This window comes from Phodopus roborovskii, unplaced genomic scaffold (assembly GCF_943737965.1).
Source record: "Phodopus roborovskii unplaced genomic scaffold, PHOROB, whole genome shotgun sequence".
Taxonomy (NCBI): domain Eukaryota; kingdom Metazoa; phylum Chordata; class Mammalia; order Rodentia; family Cricetidae; genus Phodopus; species Phodopus roborovskii.
Genome location: NW_026126407.1, coordinates 25855648 through 25874186, shown reverse-complemented (window position 1 = coordinate 25874186; position 18539 = coordinate 25855648). Strand labels below are relative to the sequence as shown.

Below are 18539 nucleotides of genomic sequence, written 5' to 3'. Positions count from 1 at the left end.
GGATTTTTATTTTGTCCCAAAGATACTGAGAGCCACTGAAAGGTTTTCATCACAACTAAAGCAGATTGTGAAAATTTTAAAATAATTTTATTCTCAATGAATGCTTATAGAAAACACAAGAAAATGGGAAGGCATCCCACAGAATGGAGGAAGTCTGCTTCCAGATGTACTGATCCAATGCCAAAGAAAACCAGGGTCAGACAATTGTATGTGGTGGGGTGGGGGTAGGGAACAAGCACTAGAGAAGGACAGATAGGGCTGCTGTCCCCATAGCACTGAGTTCTAGTGGGGCAACACTTAATAGTGGAAGTTTGGAGTTATGCTAACACACTGAACTCTTTATTGCTTAAAAATAGCTGTTTATTCAGAGGATACCTGAGATGCATTAGTAAAAGGTGAAAGATTTATATGCTCTGAAAAGAAACTAGAGTATATCTGAATTTAGTAAATGAATTTAGTAAGAGGTTTACATCAAGGCTCGTTCAGAGGCAAGGCAGTCCTATTTGGAAATAAGAACTTAAATAGTTTTTCTACTGCATTCAGCTTTTCAATGAACTAATCCAAGAATTTAGAAAAATCTCCTCTCACATTTGGTTTTCAACTCTGTTGACTTCAAGGAAATTTGTCTTTCACAGACCTTGTTTTGGGGTCCAACACTGAACTTGGATCCTTTCACATTCTTGTAATACTCATGTATGTATTCTCCTGCATGTATAATTAGAATGAAACACAGTCTCATTTGTGGTAGTACCAAAGAGAGAAGATATTCACTTCCAAAAACATCGTTCATATTTGGAATATTTACCACAAAAATCCTAGGCAACAGATTTGCCATTTCTTTGCATAAATAAGGCAAGTAAGACTCCCAAAGCTGGGGTTAAACTGAGGTCTGTGTAATTCTAAACATCATGGCTTTCCTCTACACATGTGTCACACTAATAAATGTGTAAGTACATGTTACTATTATCTGTTACTATAAATATGATGCATTTTTCTAACCAGTTATATTTTCCTACAGAATAATTAATTGCACATCTTTATTTTCAGTATAATTTGAGGATAACTTAAAGTTACTAAAAGATTAGAAAATTTCACTAATTTGTTCTTATTACAGAGGAATGACATTAGAAGCCCCACATATTTCTCCAGAACCAAAGTCTACTTCAAATTTAACATCAGGTAATAATTAGTGGCACTAATATCTGGTGTAGTGATTTGGTACAAGACAGTGATTTTAAAGTCCCAGATCACAAGAAATTCTTGCTCTTTTTCCCATAGGCTGATGCTCCAGAGAGTTAGTCTTCTAGCATAGTCACATAGCAGACTCTGCAGTTTTTCAGCCCCAAGAGCTCTGAGACAAGCAGGCACTGGCAACTAGTTAGGAACAAGAGGAGTCCAGTTACTCCTGGTTATCTGTGATCCATGCAGCACTCTAAGCACACCTTATACTGAAAACAAACAATAATGATTGATTTATTTCTTACACTAAGAGAGATAATAAAAGTGAAAGTGAGACCTGGGATGTAGCATGCTTGCCTAGCATGCACAAGGCCACATGTTCAATACTGAACACCAAATATTAAAAAAAAGGGGGGGGACCATTAATGGAAGAATGGTAATGGTATAAAAACCAATCACAGTTTTACCTAGGTTTTGTCAAATCAAGAGTTTGAAAAATATTGTTTTAAAAGCATTCTGGTAGAGCAGAGTAATGATTCTGGAAGTATATATACTTTTGTATTCAACTTTTTCATTTTTTCAGTTTCCTCAATTTGTTAGACAGATGTCAAAGAAAGGGTGGATGAAACAAGCCATTTTCACAGGGAAATTCTGGAAAGGACCAGAGTGATCTGAGTAGCATACTTAAAACCTCATCTTTAGAAGCTGGGTGTGTGTAAGATGCAGGGATTTGGGAGTCACTGTGGACATTTAAAACTGGAGACCAACATTCTTCTAACCCCATGTGCATAGTCAGTGTTGCTCTCCAGTCAGATGCAAAGTTGTAAGCTAAAGGAGCTTTCTTTGGCCTTGGTCATTCCATGTCCATATTCTGTGAATAATTAAACCATCCTTATCTTCTGTCATGTCCTCTTACTTGAACTCAACTTTAGCTCATACATAACTGTAGGCACTGGGGCATCTTTGGAGGACTACCAACCCAACCATAAGCATATTCTATTTTACAAGCAATGTGGCACATTTGCACCTTCATGGTTGCTATGCTAACATCCCAAGTCTTGATGACCTCCCCTTCAGTAACCATCATCCTGTCTGGAGTTGGTATCCATCCCCTCAAAGATCAACAGCACTGACTACCACTGGTTCTAGCCTGTCTTCATTTCTTTGGAGCCCCTCAGGGGGTACCTGAAGCTCTGGTCAAGGTATCAATAACTGCAAGGTGCCCTGCTAAGTCATCCATGAACCACACATGGGAGGTCCTCCTACCTCTGCTACCTCCATGGCCAGGTTCTCTCTCCTTGGTTTTTTGTTTGTTTGTTTTTGTTTTTGTTTTTGAGCAGAGTCTCATGTAGCTTAGACTGGCCTTGAATTTTCTGTGTAACTGAAGATAACCTTCATTTTCTGATCCTCCCACCTCTACTTCCTGAGTGCTAGGATTATAGGCATGCTCTACTACACTGAGTGTATGTGGTGCTGGGTATGGAATTTAGGGCTTTTTACATGCTAGTACCAACTGAACTACATCCTTAGCCTTGTTTTTGTATTCTTTTATGTGTTGATTCACTTGAGATTTAAAATTAAATAAATCACACCTTGCTCTTAAGGGTATTTTTATATACCCTTTAATTAAACAATCCCAACTATGTTCTATCTGTGTGCCAGGCTTTTTACTGAGTATTAAGCAATCAGGAAGTAGCTGTGTTCCTGCCGTCGTCTCAAGAGTCCTACAGTCCAGTAACGGACATGCACAAAATTACTTTCTGGTAATAATTACTTGGGCTCCTTGGCAATCTTATCTATTGCTATTAGCTTAAAATTTGAGAACTCTTCAAAGCTAATTTCTAGACTCTAATCTCTTTTTAATCTGTTGTATGAGATACATGTATAGATGACCTGTAATATGCAGAATCTTAATACTCTCAGGCTAGACACTTCCCTGAGGTTAAGACTCTATGCAGGTGTCTTTTGAATGTCTTCTCTTACATGCTTCAAGGGCACCCATAGACATTCACAAAGTCTAAGCAGTCAGCACCTGCAATATGACATAAACTAATTTAGTTTTGGAGAAACGTGACAAAGTCCTTGACTTAACAAAGTTATGTTACAGTGGAGGGGCAAGAAGAGATTAAACAGATAAATATGTGATATAATTTTTATAAATAAGAGTAATGAAAGAAGTAAGAGCATATATAAGAATTTAAATAAGAATAATGAAAGAAAATTAAGCAAGGTAAAGAGTGTCACTGGGTAAGCTATTTTAAAAAACTATCTATTGTGTATGAATGCATGTGACAGGAACACACATGCCCCAGCGCATGAGTAGAGATCAGAACACAACTTTGTGGAATTACTTCTTTCCTTCCACCCATATGTGGGTTCTGAGAATTGAGCTCAGGTCTCTAAGCTTGCTTGGTAAGTGACTACACTCATAGAGCCATCTTGCCAGCCCTTAGGTGTGGTATTTTAAATGGAGTAATTAAGGCAGTCCTATCTGAAGAAGTACATTTATACAGAGCCTGAGTAAAATGAAAAGAAATACCAATTTCGCAGTTTCAGAGCAAGTAAAAAGGTCATGAGATGGGAATGGCTGAGCATGTTAGAGGAAGAAGAAAGAGATTCGTGTGGATTGAACAAAGCAAGACTGAGTGGTTGAAACTCTGGTCTGAGAGCTAGTTAGTTGTGTGCCTCAGTGAAGACTAGGATTTTTTATTATATATGTGCTGAGAAATATACGTTGAAGCATATTAGAAAAAGGAAATGAAATGACCAGGTATATATTTTCATTTTTAAGCTTTTTTATTTTAGAATTTATTTCAATTGAATTTAAATAACCCCATGAAGCTGGTCGTTAACACATTGTATAACCCTGTTCTAAAGTATTCATTATATTATAGTTTATTGTTTAATATGTATATATTAATGAGGTAGGAAATAATCTACATATATGGGAAAGTACTATTTCAACTGTCCGATGAAACTCATTGGAGAGGAGGAAACTGTAGGCTGAAGGATCTCTTAGTTTCCAAGAGCCCTTAGGTTCTGTGCCTTTGTCCATATTTCTGTGGTCTTAGGATTCTAAAAAGTGTGGATATATAGGTATATGGTATATAGTAGATATATGCTATATGGTAAAAAGTAAGGGGAGAAGAGTGGGATCAAGGAGACCTTATTAAAGCTATGGCTGTGTCAGATAATGGTATCTGAAATCACTGTGACTATTGCTATATATATCACCTTGAATAAAATAATTCAACCTGGAGATGTGTTTAAGTGAAGCTTTCATGAAGGCAATTTTCGATACTTGACTCTGGATTTCAGGACAGAAGCTGTTTACACACACACACACACACACACACACACACACACACACACACACACACACAATTTGGAGTTGGAATGTAGGTGTTTTGATGACATAGGTGAAATCACATAGGAAGTAAAAATGAATTAAGACATCTAAAAAGAATGGGACACTTCAACATGTAGGAGTAGGGAAAGAGGGAAATGTCCATCAGAGGATGCATAGGCTTAGTGGCTAGTACATCAGAGGAAACCTAGTAGGGAACTGTGCCTCAGAAGCCATGAAAGGACTCAGAATAGAGTAAACTAGCAATGACTAAATCAGATAAATATTTTAATTTTTAAGCTTTTCTATTTTAGAATTTGTTACATTTCAATTGAATTTAAATAATCCTATGATGCTGATAGTTAACCCCCTGAACATCATTCTAAAGTATGGTGTGGTGGTGCATGCCTTACATACCAGCACTTGGGAGGCAGAGGCAAGTAGTTCTGTGAGTTCAAAGCCAGCCTTGTCTACAAATTGTGTTTGTAAAACTACATAGTGAGACTCTATCTCAAAATAAAAATAATGACAATAATAATAAAGCATTGTATAATATATATTAATGACATAGAAAATAATTTAAAGTAATCAGAGACTAACTAGAATTAAAGCTGTAGACTAAGAATTATCACAATCCAGATCTAACCTGGTCCAGTCCTAATCTTAGTAAGTATAGCAAATCAATAACCTAGAGGTCATCTTCAGAACTCCCATGTTTGTTATTGTTCTGTTTAATCTATTACAAAATGTTGCTAATAGTTTTTATCTCCTACAAGCTCATAAATTACCTACTGTTCTTCATCTTGGGAGATGAAAATGAGAGAAGTAATCCATTAATCCCTAGAGTTCCAATTAATCTTGAATTCAGGTAAATGACAAATATTCTGATAGAAGTGTGCTTCAAATACTACAAAAATAAATACTGTTAAACTGGATTACTTAAAAAAAAGTTTTTACTGAAATTCAAATTTAACTGAGAATCCTTTATTTTCTCTGGAAAATATTTTAGGCTGGGGAATATGTAAGCAATCATGAATCATAAAAAGAACTTTGTATGTCAAAGTAAAGAGTTGGAATTTTAATTTTATGGCAGTGGAAAGCCTGAAAAAATCTTTTTCTTTCTTTCTTTTTGGTTTTTCAAGACAGAGTTTTCTCTGTGTAATAGCCCTAGCTGTCCTGTCCTGGAATTAGCTCTGTAGACCAGGCTGGCCTTGAACTGACAGAGGTCTGCCTGCCTCTGCCTCCCAAGTGCTGGGATTAAAGGCATGTGCCACCACTGCCTGCTGCAATTTTTTTCATTTTTTTGTTTTAAAATAATAACCTTTTTAGAACCAATCAGCAGCAAGTGCTCTTAGCCATTCCTCCATCTTTGAGAAACCCTTTATTTCTTTATTTAATGATTTATTTATCTTTATTTTATGTGCATTGGTGTTTTGCCTGTATTATGTCTATATGAGGGTGTTGGATCCTTTGGAACTGGAGTTACAGACAGTTGTGAGCTGCCATGTGGATGCTGGGAATTGAACACAAGTCTTTTGAAAAAGCAGCCAGTGCTCTTAACCTCTGAGTCATCTCTTCAGCAACCACCTGAAAATAAACAAACAAAACAAACAAACTTAGGCAAATGACACTGGGTTTGCATTTTAGGTAAATAAGAAGACAATGGATTATAGAGAGAAATGAAAGCCCTTAGGATAATATAAAGGCAAAGCTTTTGGTGCCTCAAATCAGGGTAGTGGTACAGAGAGTAAAAACAAGTTGGATGTGCAATATTAAAATCAGATCATAATATATACAGTGCTAGCACTCAATGAATACCATTGCTCTGTACTGAGTCCGGGGAGTGGAGAACAGGGAGACATGAAGAGGAGCATAAAAGCCAGAGAGAGGAGATGGTCAGCACCATCCAGTGAGTGTTTCTGCTGATGTCATGAGGTCTAACCTAGACTGCTTTGTATTTGATAGTACGTAGGAGAGGCAATGAAGTCAATACATAGATGGCTCTTTGAAGATGTAGTTGCAGGCAAGATGGGCATAAGGAGAGAATATGGAACACAGGAAAAGTCTCAATAGCATAGGACAGACCTCAGTTTTAAATGCTGATAGAACCAGATATAGTAGCAGGTCATTGCTACTCAGGAGACTGAGGCAGGAGAATGGCTACAGCCTAGAAATTAGTCTGGGCAACATAGAAACCCCATTTCACTAATAAGTAAATGACTAAATACTGGTAGGAAGGTAACAGTAGAAAGGGACTGTTTAATACAGGGAAGTAGAAATAAAGAACTTTACTTACAGATACACATCCCTACTAACTCAAAAGTAAACCATGTATTTTACTTCTGTAAAACATGGAGCACTGAGATGGGTTTTGTTTTATATATTGGGGTATGGGTGTTTTGCCTGTATATATGTATGCATACCATGTATTTGTGCAGTGCCTGCAGTGGCCATTGGATCTCTTGGAACTAGAGTTACAGATGGTTTTGAACCACCATGTGGGTGGTGATCAAACCCAGGTCCTCTGCAAGAGCAGCCAGTGCTCTTATACACTGGGCTATCTCTATCCCAATCTGGCATTTTTAAAGGATATTTTTTTTTAATCTGAGGCAAGTTAGATTATTCAACATACATTATGTTTTTCTTCCTTTACAAAGGTAAAGTCATTAAAACCAGGGGTTTGATTTGGTTTTGAATTTGAATTCTCTATCCTCTGTACTTAATTAGTGGCTGGTTAAATAGAATTAAACTATGTTTTCGTTTGTAGAAAATGAAATGTCTGAGGTTATATTTGCTGAGCAAACTGGCCCTCCAACCACCAAAAAAACAAGGAAAAAAGCAAGTATTGAAGCAGGATAGCTATACAAATAATTGTACTAATAAAGGATGTGATTTTAATTAACACATGTAGAAATCCTTTTCTATGTATTTAGAGCAATAGAAAAAACTTATTTTTGGAACATAATACTTTACTCAATTTTTAAACACCCTATGAATACCATACATAAATATATACTTTATATAAGTTTAATAAAAGAGAATTAAAATGTATTTTAACATTTTTTTCTGATTTCCTTTCAATGACAAGGTACACATTATTCATTAAGGTACAAATAAGACATTTACTCTATAACAAGAGCAACATTTTATGCTTAACACTATATAATCTTTTGGAATCTGAAGTTCTCTGGGGAAGGCTTTGGACTTTGAAAGCCTTTCATTAATTGTATAGTTTCTTTATGTCATTCCATTCAGATAAGTAGTTTTTTGTTGTTGTTTGCTTTCTTGTTTGATGATATCTCTTTTATAGCTGATTTTAAAAAAAGCTTATATTTTCATCATTTTTTAGTGGTTTGTGGCAAGTCTTTCTTGCCCTAAAATCCAGTTTCTTCCTATTATATAGATTAGGGAACAATTTCGGAAAAGGCAAACATGTTAGCAGGGAGATCTAGCATAAGAAATTAAAACTAGTTTTGGCTAGAGACTTTGTGTTTGGCTTTGATTAAGGTGTTTTATAGAAGGGATAGAGATGTACTTGGATCAAAGATAATTTTGCCTGTAGGAGAAGGAGTGAGACGTATTGACAAAGACTACTAATCCTTGACTTGAGAAGCTGATTTGATAAAGGTAACATTGGAGGGGTTGGAGAGAGGACTCAGTTGATTAAGTGCTTGGCATAGAAGCAAATGTAGCTAGTCTTTCTCTGTCCTGCCAGCTAGCTCCCAAATCACTACATGAAAACTTATTATTAATTATAAGCTCAGCTGATAGCTTAGGCTAGTTTTTAGCTAGCTTTTATAACTTAAATTAACCTGTTTCTATTGATCTGTGTGCTGTCTTGAGGCTTGCTTACCTCATCTATGTACTGTCCATCCTTCTTTCCTGTGTCTCTTTGCATCTCTGCTTTCTTCCCAACATCCTCTTTGCTCCCCCAAATCTTGTGTAGCTATTGGCTGTTCAGGTTTTTATTAAACCAATCTAAGTGACACATCTTCACAGTATACAAAAAGATTACCCTATATTTCCCTCTTTTTGTCTAAATAAAAAGGAAAGATTTTAACTCTAACAATGCAATGCTATATATAATAAGAAAAATTACCAAGTAAGAAATACATTTACAATGCCCAACTCATTAGAATTTGGTAAATTTGGAGATAATGTTACATTATTTATCCTCTCTTGTTGAGTCCAAAGTTTTGTACCTAATTTACTTTCTATTATGACTAAGAAAAACTGTAACTATAACTATTCAGTCTTTAACACCATCAGTTACCCTGTAACAGGTAGGAACTGAAGGATGCTGAGAGAACCTGGCAGCCAGTTCTGCTTTGATATGTTACATAGTCACCTCAAGTGTTTGTCCCGGGTTTGAAACTTAACACTTGGAACATGGTAATGAATTTTCAAATATAACGCCACAGCACCAAAGCATTATAACATGAAAGAAATCATTGATAACTATAATTCATCAAAATTCATACCTGATCAGTGAAAGCTAATATTGAGAAAGAGAAGACAAACATTGCATTTCTAAAAGGTATATGGGATGATGATCTAAAACACACAAAGAACCTTTAAAGTTTAAATATGAAGATGGAGTAATGGACAGTGGACAGAAGATCTGAGCATATATTTCACTTAAATAAGGTATGCAGATGGCAAGAAGTGTATTGATTGTTGTTCATCATCACATTCCTATAGAAAATTGCAAATAAAACACACTAGTAGAATGTTCCAAATCTAAAACATGTACAGTGCCTAATTCTGCTGCAGATGTATAGCAACAGGAGTGCTTGGTCATTGCTGGAGGCTACAGATGACACAAACACACTAGAAGACGCTTGCACATTTCTTTTAGCAAAATTGGAATTTCTTTTTTTATATTCAAATATTTTTTATTTAATTTATTATTTTACATGTCGATCCCAGTTCCCTCTCCCTCCCTCCCTTCCTCACTTTTACTCTCTCTGACCTCTCATATGCACCCTAACCACCCTTTCCTCCCATCCCCCCACCCCAATTCCATATGTAGGGCAATGCCATCTAGTTGGGGTCATGTAGATTTGACTAGGGCTTCTCTCCTGTCTCTAGGTTAAGGCAGTTATCCCTTCATGGGGGATATGTTTGCAAGGTCCTTTTGTGCACCATGGATACATCCTGGCTCCACTATCTGAGGTCCCTTAGACTGCTCAGTCCTTCTGGCTGAGACCCATATTCAGGGGGGCCTGAATCAGTCCCATGCTGGCTTCCCAGTTATCAGTCTGGGGGCCTTTTAGCTCCTCCTTGTTCAGGTCAGCTGTCTCTATGTGTTTCTGCAGCCTGGTCTTGTCCTCTCCATCTGCATCTGGGTTCTAGTTCAATTCAGTGTTTAGGTATGGGTGTTTGCTTCACCACCACCAACAGGTACTAGATGGGTAAGTTAGTTGTTGATCTCACTATCTAGGAAGGGCATTTATGGTAGCCTTTCCACAGATGCTCAAAATGTTAGTTGGAGGCAGTCTTGTAGGTCTCTAGACCTTTCTTTGTGTTCAATTTTCTCTTCAAACCAATATTAGCTCCCTCTTTTATTCTCTCTCTCTCTCTCTCTCTCTCTCTCTCTCTCTCTCTCTCTCTCTCTCTCTGTCTGTCCTGTCGTCTATTCCTACCCGAACTCAATCACTCAATCTTCCTAGTCGCATGTGTTTTCCTTTCCTCCCCCTCTCCTTCTCTCTCCATTCACTGCCCCCCCCACTTCCCCTGTGCTCTGGGGGATTTGTCCCTTCCCCCATTCTGTAAGGGGCTTTATATGAATCTCTTAGAATAACCTTGTATCCTAGTTCCTCTGGTGGTGTGAATTATAGGCTGGTGATCCTTTGCTCTAGGTCTAAAATCCATATGAGTGAGTACATACTATATTCCTCTTTTTGCGACTGGGTTGCCTCATTCAGGATGGTTTCTTCAAGTGCCATCCACTTGCCTGCGAATTTCAATATACCATTATTTTTTTCTGCAGAGTAGTATTCCATTATGTAGATGTGCCACATCTTCATTAACCATTCTTCAATTGAGGGGCATCTAGATTGCTTTCAGGTTCTTGCTATTACAGATAGTGCTGCTATGAACATAGTTGAGCAGATGTCTTTGTTGCATGGATGTGGATCATTTGGGTATATGCCTAAGAGGGGGATTGCTGGGTCCTGTGGTAAACTAATTCCCATTTTCCTGAGGAACCGCCATACTGATCTCCAAAATGGCTGTACGAGTTTGCACTCCCACCAGCAGTGGAGGAGTGTTCCCCTTTCTCCACATCCTCTCCAGCATGAGTTGTCATTGGTATTTCTAATTTTAGCCATTCTGGCAGGAGTAAGATGGTATCTCAAAGTTGTTTTGATTTGCATTTCCCTGATAGCTAAGGACATTGAGCACTTTCTTAAGTGTCTTTCAGCCTTTTTGATTTCCTCTATTGAGAATTCTTTCTTCAGTTCTGTACCCCATTTTTTAATAGGGTTATTTGGTGTTTTGGTTACTAGTTTCTTGAGTTCTTTGTATATTTTGGAGATCACCCTTTCGTTGGATATAGGATTGGTGAAGATCTTTTCCCAGTCTGTGGGCTGCCATTTGGTCTTGTCCACTGTGTCCTTTGCCTTACAGAAGCTTCTAAGTTTGAAGAGGTCCCATTTATTAATTTTTGTTCTCAGTGTCTGTGCCTCTAGAGTTATGTTCAGGAAGTGGTCTCCTATACCAATTTGTTCAAGGGTACCTCCTACTTTCTCTTCTAAGAGGTTCAATGTGGCTGGATTGATGTTGAGGTCTTTGATCCATTTGGACTTGAGTTTTGTGCATGGCGACAGACATGGGTCTATCTGCAGTCTTCTACACACCCTCATCCAATTGTGCCAGCACCATTTGTTGAAGAAGCTGTCCTTGCCCATTGTATAATTTTGGCTGTTTTGTCGAAAATCAGGTGTTCATAGGTGTGTGGGTTAATATAAGGATTTTCAATTCGATTCCATTGGTCTACCTGTCTATTTTTGTGCCAATACCAGGCTGTTTTCAGAACTATAGCTCTGTAGTAGTGCTTAAAGTCAGGAATGGTGATGCCTCCTGAAGTTCTTTTATTGGATAGGGTTGTTTTGGCTATCCTGGCAAATGGAACCAAGAAGCAAGCAGGCGTGGCTATCCTAATATCTAACAAGTTAGACTTCAAACTAAAATTAATCAAGAGAGATGAAGACAGTCATTTCGTATTCATCACAGGAGAAGTCCATCAACACAAAGTCTCAGTTCTGAACATCTATGTCCCAAATATAAAGGCACCCATATTCGTAAAAGAAATGCTACTAAAACTCAAAGCTCATATAAAACCTCACACACTTATAGTGGGAGACTTCAACACACCACTCTCAACACTAGACAGGACCACCAATCAGAAACTCAACAAAGAAACAAAAGAACTAACAGAAGTTATGTCTCAACTGGGTTTAACAGACATCTATAGAATATTCCATCCAAACACAAAAGAATATACCTTCTTCTCTGCTCCACATGGAACCTTCTCTAAAATCGACCACATACTAGGTGGCATAACAAACCTCAACAGATACAAGAGAATTGGAATAGTCCCCTGTATCTTATCAGACCACCATGCTTTAAAATTGGAATTCAACAACAACACAAATAGCAGAAAACCTGCAAACTCATGGAAACTGAACAATGTGCAATTGTACCACACCTGGGTCAAAGAAGAAATAAAGAAAGAAATTCAGGATTTTCTAATATTCAACGAGAATGAGGACACAACCTACCCAAACTTATGGGACACCTTGAAAGCAGTGCTACGAGGGAAGTTCATTGCACTAAGTGCCCATATGAAGAAAACAGAGGATAGTCACATAAGAGAATTAACAGCGCAACTGAAAGCCATAGAACAGAGAGAAGCAAACTCACCCCGTAGGAGTAGATGCCAGGAAATAATTAACTTGAGGTCTGAAATCAACAAAACAGAAACCAGGAAAACAATACAAAAAAATCAATGCAACAAAGAGTTGGTTTTTTGAGAAAATCAACAAGATAGACAAACCTTTATCCAAACTAACAAAAAAGCAGAGAGAGAACATGCAAATTAACAAAATCAGAAACGAAAAGGGGAACAAAACAACAGACACAGAGGAAATCCAGACAATTTTCAGGTCATAAAACTTGTATTCCACAAAAATTGAAAATTCAAAGGAAATGGACAAATTTCTGGATAACTATCACTTACCAAAATTAAATCAAGAACAGATAACTTAAATAGACCTATAACCCACAATGAAATAGAAGCAGTCATCGAAAGCCTCCCAACAAAAAAAGTCCAGGGCCAGGTGGATTCGGTGCAGAATTCTACCAGACATTCAAGGAAGAACTAATACCAGTACTCCTCAAATTGTTCCACAAAATAGAAACAGAAGGTTCATTGTCAAACTCTTTTTATGAGGCCACAATAATCTTGGTATCCAAGTCTCACAAAGATACAACTAAGAAAGAAAACTATAGACCAATATCCCTGATGAACATTGATGCAAAAATACTCAATAAAATACTGGCATTCAAGAATACATCAGAGAAATCATCCACCATGACTAAGTAAGCTTCATCCCTGGATTGCAGGGATGGTTTAACATACGAAAATCTATCAATGTGATCCACCATATAAACAAATTGAAAAAGAAAAACCATATGATTATCTCCCTAGATGCTGAAAAAGCCTTCGACAGAATTCAACACCCTTTCATGATAAAGGTCTTGGAGAGATCAGGGATAGCAGGAACATACCTAAACATAGTAAGAGCAATATACAGCAAACCAACAGCCAACATCAAACTGAATGGAGAGAAGCTTAAGCCGATTCCTCTAAAATCAGGAACAAGACAAAGCTGCCCTCTCTCTCCATATCTCTTCAATATCATACTAGAAGTTCTAGCTAAAGCTATAAGACAACAAAAGGAGATCAAGGGAAAGGAAGAAGTCAAACTGTCTCTATTTGCACATGATATGATAGTTTACATAAGCGACCCAATAAACTCTACCAGGGAACTCCTACAGCTGATAAACACCTTCAGCAAACTAGCAGGATACAAGATAAACTCAAAAAAATCAGTAGCCCTACTTTTTTTCAGACGACAAAGAGGCAGAGAAAGAAATCAGAGAAACAACACCCTTTACAATAGCCACAAGCAACATAAAGTATCTTGGGGTAATGCTTACCAAACAAGTAAAAGAACTATATAATAAGAACTTTGTGGTGCTAAAGAAAGAAATTAAAGAAGATAACAAAAAATGGAAAGATCTCCCATGCTCTTGGATAGGTAGGATAAACATAGTAAAAAATGGCAATCTTGCCAAAAGCAATCTACAGATTCAATGCAATCCCCATTAAAATCCCACCACAATTCTTCACTGACCTTGAAAGGATAATATTCAACTTTATATGGAAAAAAAAAGACCCAGGATAGCCAAAGCAAAACTGAAATCTCTTAATACATTTTAAACTAGAGTCTCCCATTTTGCACTGAGCCTTGAAATTTTTGAGTCTTAGGTGGCATCCTATTTGATGGTTACTGTTGTTACAGAAGTGCATGGTGAAAGATTTCCAGCTGAAAATTGTGAAGGGAAGAAGACAGGTCTAAGGATAATAAAGCATGTGCTTACTTCTAGAAATGTGTAGTATAATTGCTTTGTGAGGCAATTTATTTTGAGTCTATGATTTGCCAGTTACACAATTCTACCATTGTTCAGTTACACTGAAAGTACAGAGGGTATAGAAGTGGGCTTGTCTGATTTGGCAGACATTTGTGTTAAAAGGGGAAGGGATAAGAAATTAATCATTCTGGTGGATAGTGACTGGTTAGATAACCCACAAAGAAGAATAAAGAAGGCTAATGGTAAAGATACAATATCAGGATCAGTGAACTAAAGATTTTAATAAAGGAGGCATGCTGTCTCATGAAGGCACTTAAACAAGAATTAGGAAGCTATCTGAATTGATGATTCTGTAGTTTCTATTGAAGGTGAGGGCTAGGATTTGATGGTGACATGACTTAACAGCATGAGGGAAAAGGCAACATAGAACTGAAGGAACTGAGGACAGCTGTGTATGTCATCTACCTGATTGATGGAACTACTTAGAATGATGGCAAGATTGGAAAAGAAATGTTTTCAAGGACTAAAATCTTCAGAGAAAAAGAAGTCAGTTGGGGCCATTGCATGCTTTGCTCTTGACTCTATCCTTTCATTTACGCTATACCTTTCCACTTCCTTCCCTCTACTCTGCCATCCTCTTCATATCCCCACCCCAACTTAAAATCCTTAGAATTATATCACCCCAATCTAATTTTATGTGAAATTCAAATTTCACCTCCTTACTTATGTTTGGCATGCTTATATTTTAAGTACTATAATATTATAAATACATTATGAAACCATGAGACAAGCTCATAACTGAAGTCACACTGAACCATGTATAATATTCAGTATAGGAATTAGTTAACAAAACAACATACTTGTGATAGTTAACATTTACTGTTATTAAGAGGGTTTTCTTTTTTAGGGGATGTAGTTTCTTAAATACAGATTATTGTATAATAAAGACAGTAATAAATATATTTAATAATTTCTTAGTATAATTTTAGGTGTTGGCAAACAGAGCCTATAATTTGTTTTTTTGCAAAACATTATTTAGGTTGCTAACTCCTTTTTACCCAAATCATCACTCCCACTAGACAAATGCTCTACCACTGACCGATCTACATCTCCGGCCTTGTAAAACATGTGAGAGTTGATACCTTAAATGTGCTAGAGCTGAGTATTTCAACCTTTTTTGTCTTTCAACAGATTTTTCTCTTAAATATATGAAACACATCGTTTTTTAGGCATATGTCAGGCTTTGTGTTGTTATGTTTTATAGTGCTGGAGATATATATCTATCCTTAGCCTCAGAAAGTATTCTTTTTTCCTAGAAAATCAATTATCTTCACATTTGAACCTTTTTTCAACTTGAGAAGGACAAGAGTTGTTTTATAGCATTGTGAATTATATTTTGTATCGTGAATGTGTTTCAGCCTGAAAAAGAATCTGAAGATAGAGGTCCACAAGTTCAAACAAAGTTAAGCTCTGGCCATCTAGACAGCAAGACTCCATTCCCCTATCATAGTTCAGCTCTTGAAAGTCTGGCAGTCAGGGATGCTCTGCTGCCTCAATCCCCGGAACCTATGTCAGTAAGTAGCCCGTATTTTGTTAATTCATAATTCTTAGAAAGACTATAAAATATACTGATTGGTAAGGCTTAGAAATGCACAATTTCCTAACAAATATAGAGAAAATAGAGGGCAGATAAATTCTATAGCTGCATGCAAGTTAATACTTGTTAAAGTAAACTGCATGTTAACAGCTGTGTCACTGGGACCTCTGCAAAGAAGATTCTGAGATGTAATTAAGAGTTCAAGTGGCTTATTGGAACAGACAATACCTGAAGGAAAAAATAAGAGGGACTGGACAGTGACTGCCTGGATCCAGTGGGGAATTCTGAAGCAAAGGGTATGCAGCACCCAAGTCTATATTATGCTGTCTGCTCAGGATTTGGCTGGAGGCTGAGGTGATAGCTTCAGCTTGACAGCTGATGCAGATCCTAAAATTATTACAGCTGGGTTATTGCTAATTACACCCCTTGCAGTGTACCAGCAGGTTCTTTGTTCAAGGAAATCTGAGCAGAGACCCCTGAGGTTGCCTCAATGATGGTAGAGCTAGCTCACCAGAAGACTGTCTTCTCTCCAGAATCCACAGGTTCTCTCTGCATGTGCTCTTTTTAATCCTTGCTCACCAATCCTAAAGTTAGACGATCCTCATTGTTTATATAAAGAAATTAAAAGTATATAGTTAACATATTCCATACCAAGAATATAATTGTTTTTAATAATAATTTTCTTAATAATCCATTTCAGATTAGTCTATTCCAGCTGGTTTAAATAGATCAAATCAGAAGAAAAATAGAGTGAAAGAAAAGTAAAAGTAGAATAAAACTAACATAAGCTTAACTATGATTCTCAGTTTGTCTCAGAGTTTGGGTTCCAGATCCAAACTTAGATTTCCACAATAGTCACAAACTCAAGAAGAGACACTTACCAGGAAGGTATAATGGGCTTATGGAGACCAGGATTTAGAAAGGCAGCTGACTGCTGGAAATAAAGCTACTCACCTCTGTTTTTGTGCCTGTGTGTCACTCAGTTTTGTTTTTCCACCTGTTTCTTTTTTGTTGCCTATGTTTGTCTTTCTCAGTGTCCTGCTGTCTCTCTCTGATTCCTGCCTATGACTCCATGCCACACACTGTCCCGCTCTGTGCCTCTGCCCCTTTATCTCTTTCTGTCCACTTCTGATGTCTTTTCTCTCTCTTCTCCCTCCTCTCAATCTCTCCTCTTTTTTCTCCTGCTCTCTTCAAGCATCCCTCTTTTTCTGCATCTTTATCTCTTACATTTTCCTTTTCATTTCTTCCCTACTTTCCATTCCCACTTTGTTTATGTGAGTCTTCCCATTAAAAAGTACAGTGTTATTCCAGGAACTAAATAAATCCTGAAAATAATTTTAAGACAGTTAAAAGGGGTAATCAAAATTTATTACTTATTACTCTAGCTTCTCTTCCTAAATTAATAGTAATTTCAACCTCAGAATTCTTATGTAGTTGTTATGCCAGATACAGTTCTATTCAGAGTTGTTTGGCTTAGATCAATCCAGAAAATTCTTCAGTTTCTTATCAGGTGGTTTAAAATGTAATTAACAGAATGAGGATTTTATTACTATTACACATGGTCTAGTCTACTAACTGAACTGCTATTTTTAAAATATTTTCTTTCTAATAACTAATCTATTTTTTAAATATTTATAGAAAAAAAGTTCTACTCCTCCTGATAAGCGAAGCAAAGCCCTGTTTACAAGTACACCATCTTCAGACACAGCTGACTTTGTGGTAAGTACCAGCATTTGGCCCTTATGGAATCTTTTTCCTTACTTCTCCTCTCCCCATTCATCTGTTTGTATCGTACCAGAGGCAGTTGTCCATAAACAGCAATACCTGTACTTTTCTTCTAGACACACACACACACACACACACACACACACTTTCACTGGAAATACTCTATAGGTAAGGAAGAATAGTACAACACCAACCAGTGTTTGTTTGGGAATTTTGTTTAAAGATTTTATTTTTAAGTATATGAATGTGTCTGTGTATGGGTACGGGCATCTGAGAGTGAGGCCCAAAGAGAGCATCAGATCCCCTGGATCTGGAGTTACAGGTGTTTGTAAACCTCCTGACATGTGTGCTGGGAACTAAACTCAGGTACTCAGTAAGAGCAGTACACATTCTTAATGACTGAACCATCGCTAGCCCCAAACTTGCCAGGTCACAAATTCTCCTCTCCAACTCCTTCCTTCTTGTCCCCCTCCCTACCCTGGCTGGCCCAGAACTCCTTTTGTAGACTAGGCTGCCCTTGAATTCATAGAGATCAACCCAACTCTGACTTTGGAGTGCTGGGATCAAAGTCATGTGATTTTATGACCAGCCTTTTCTGTATATGTAACAAAAAAAAATTAGAATTTTAACCTTACTTAGCTGTGCATTGGACATTTTTGTATAGTGATCATCACCATCTAGTTCTAGAATTCTTTTTCATCGTGTAAAACTGAAACTCCATACCTATTAAATAGTAACTCCATAGTGAACCCTCCCCAACACTGGCAATCACCTTTCTACTTTCTCTCTCTGAATTTGACTACATGAAGTGCCTTGTATAGTTAATATCACACATTATTTAACCTTTATTTTTTGAGGCAGGGTCTGACTTATCCTGGAATCAGTTGGCTCTTCTGCCTTAGCTTCCTCAAGTAGCTGGAACTATGAGTATATTTCACCATGCCCAGCAATATTCCTCCTCTTATGACTAATATAATTCACAAATATTGTGCCTCCAAGTTAATGTGATAGCATGTGTCAGAAATTACTTCC

General features: G+C 37.2%; 1 protein-coding gene across 1 annotated transcript in view; it reads left to right on the top strand.

Annotated features, from left to right (window-relative positions):
- Meikin (meiotic kinetochore factor) overlaps positions 1-18539 on the top strand; it is a 44392-nt gene that overhangs the window by 13593 nt on the left and 12260 nt on the right. The window contains exons 8-11 of the mRNA XM_051181549.1: positions 1115-1179; positions 7287-7363; positions 15604-15759; positions 17421-17501. Of these exons, the coding sequence (XP_051037506.1) occupies positions 1115-1179; positions 7287-7363; positions 15604-15759; positions 17421-17501 (379 nt within the window). The remainder of the gene's footprint in view (positions 1-1114; positions 1180-7286; positions 7364-15603; positions 15760-17420; positions 17502-18539) is intronic.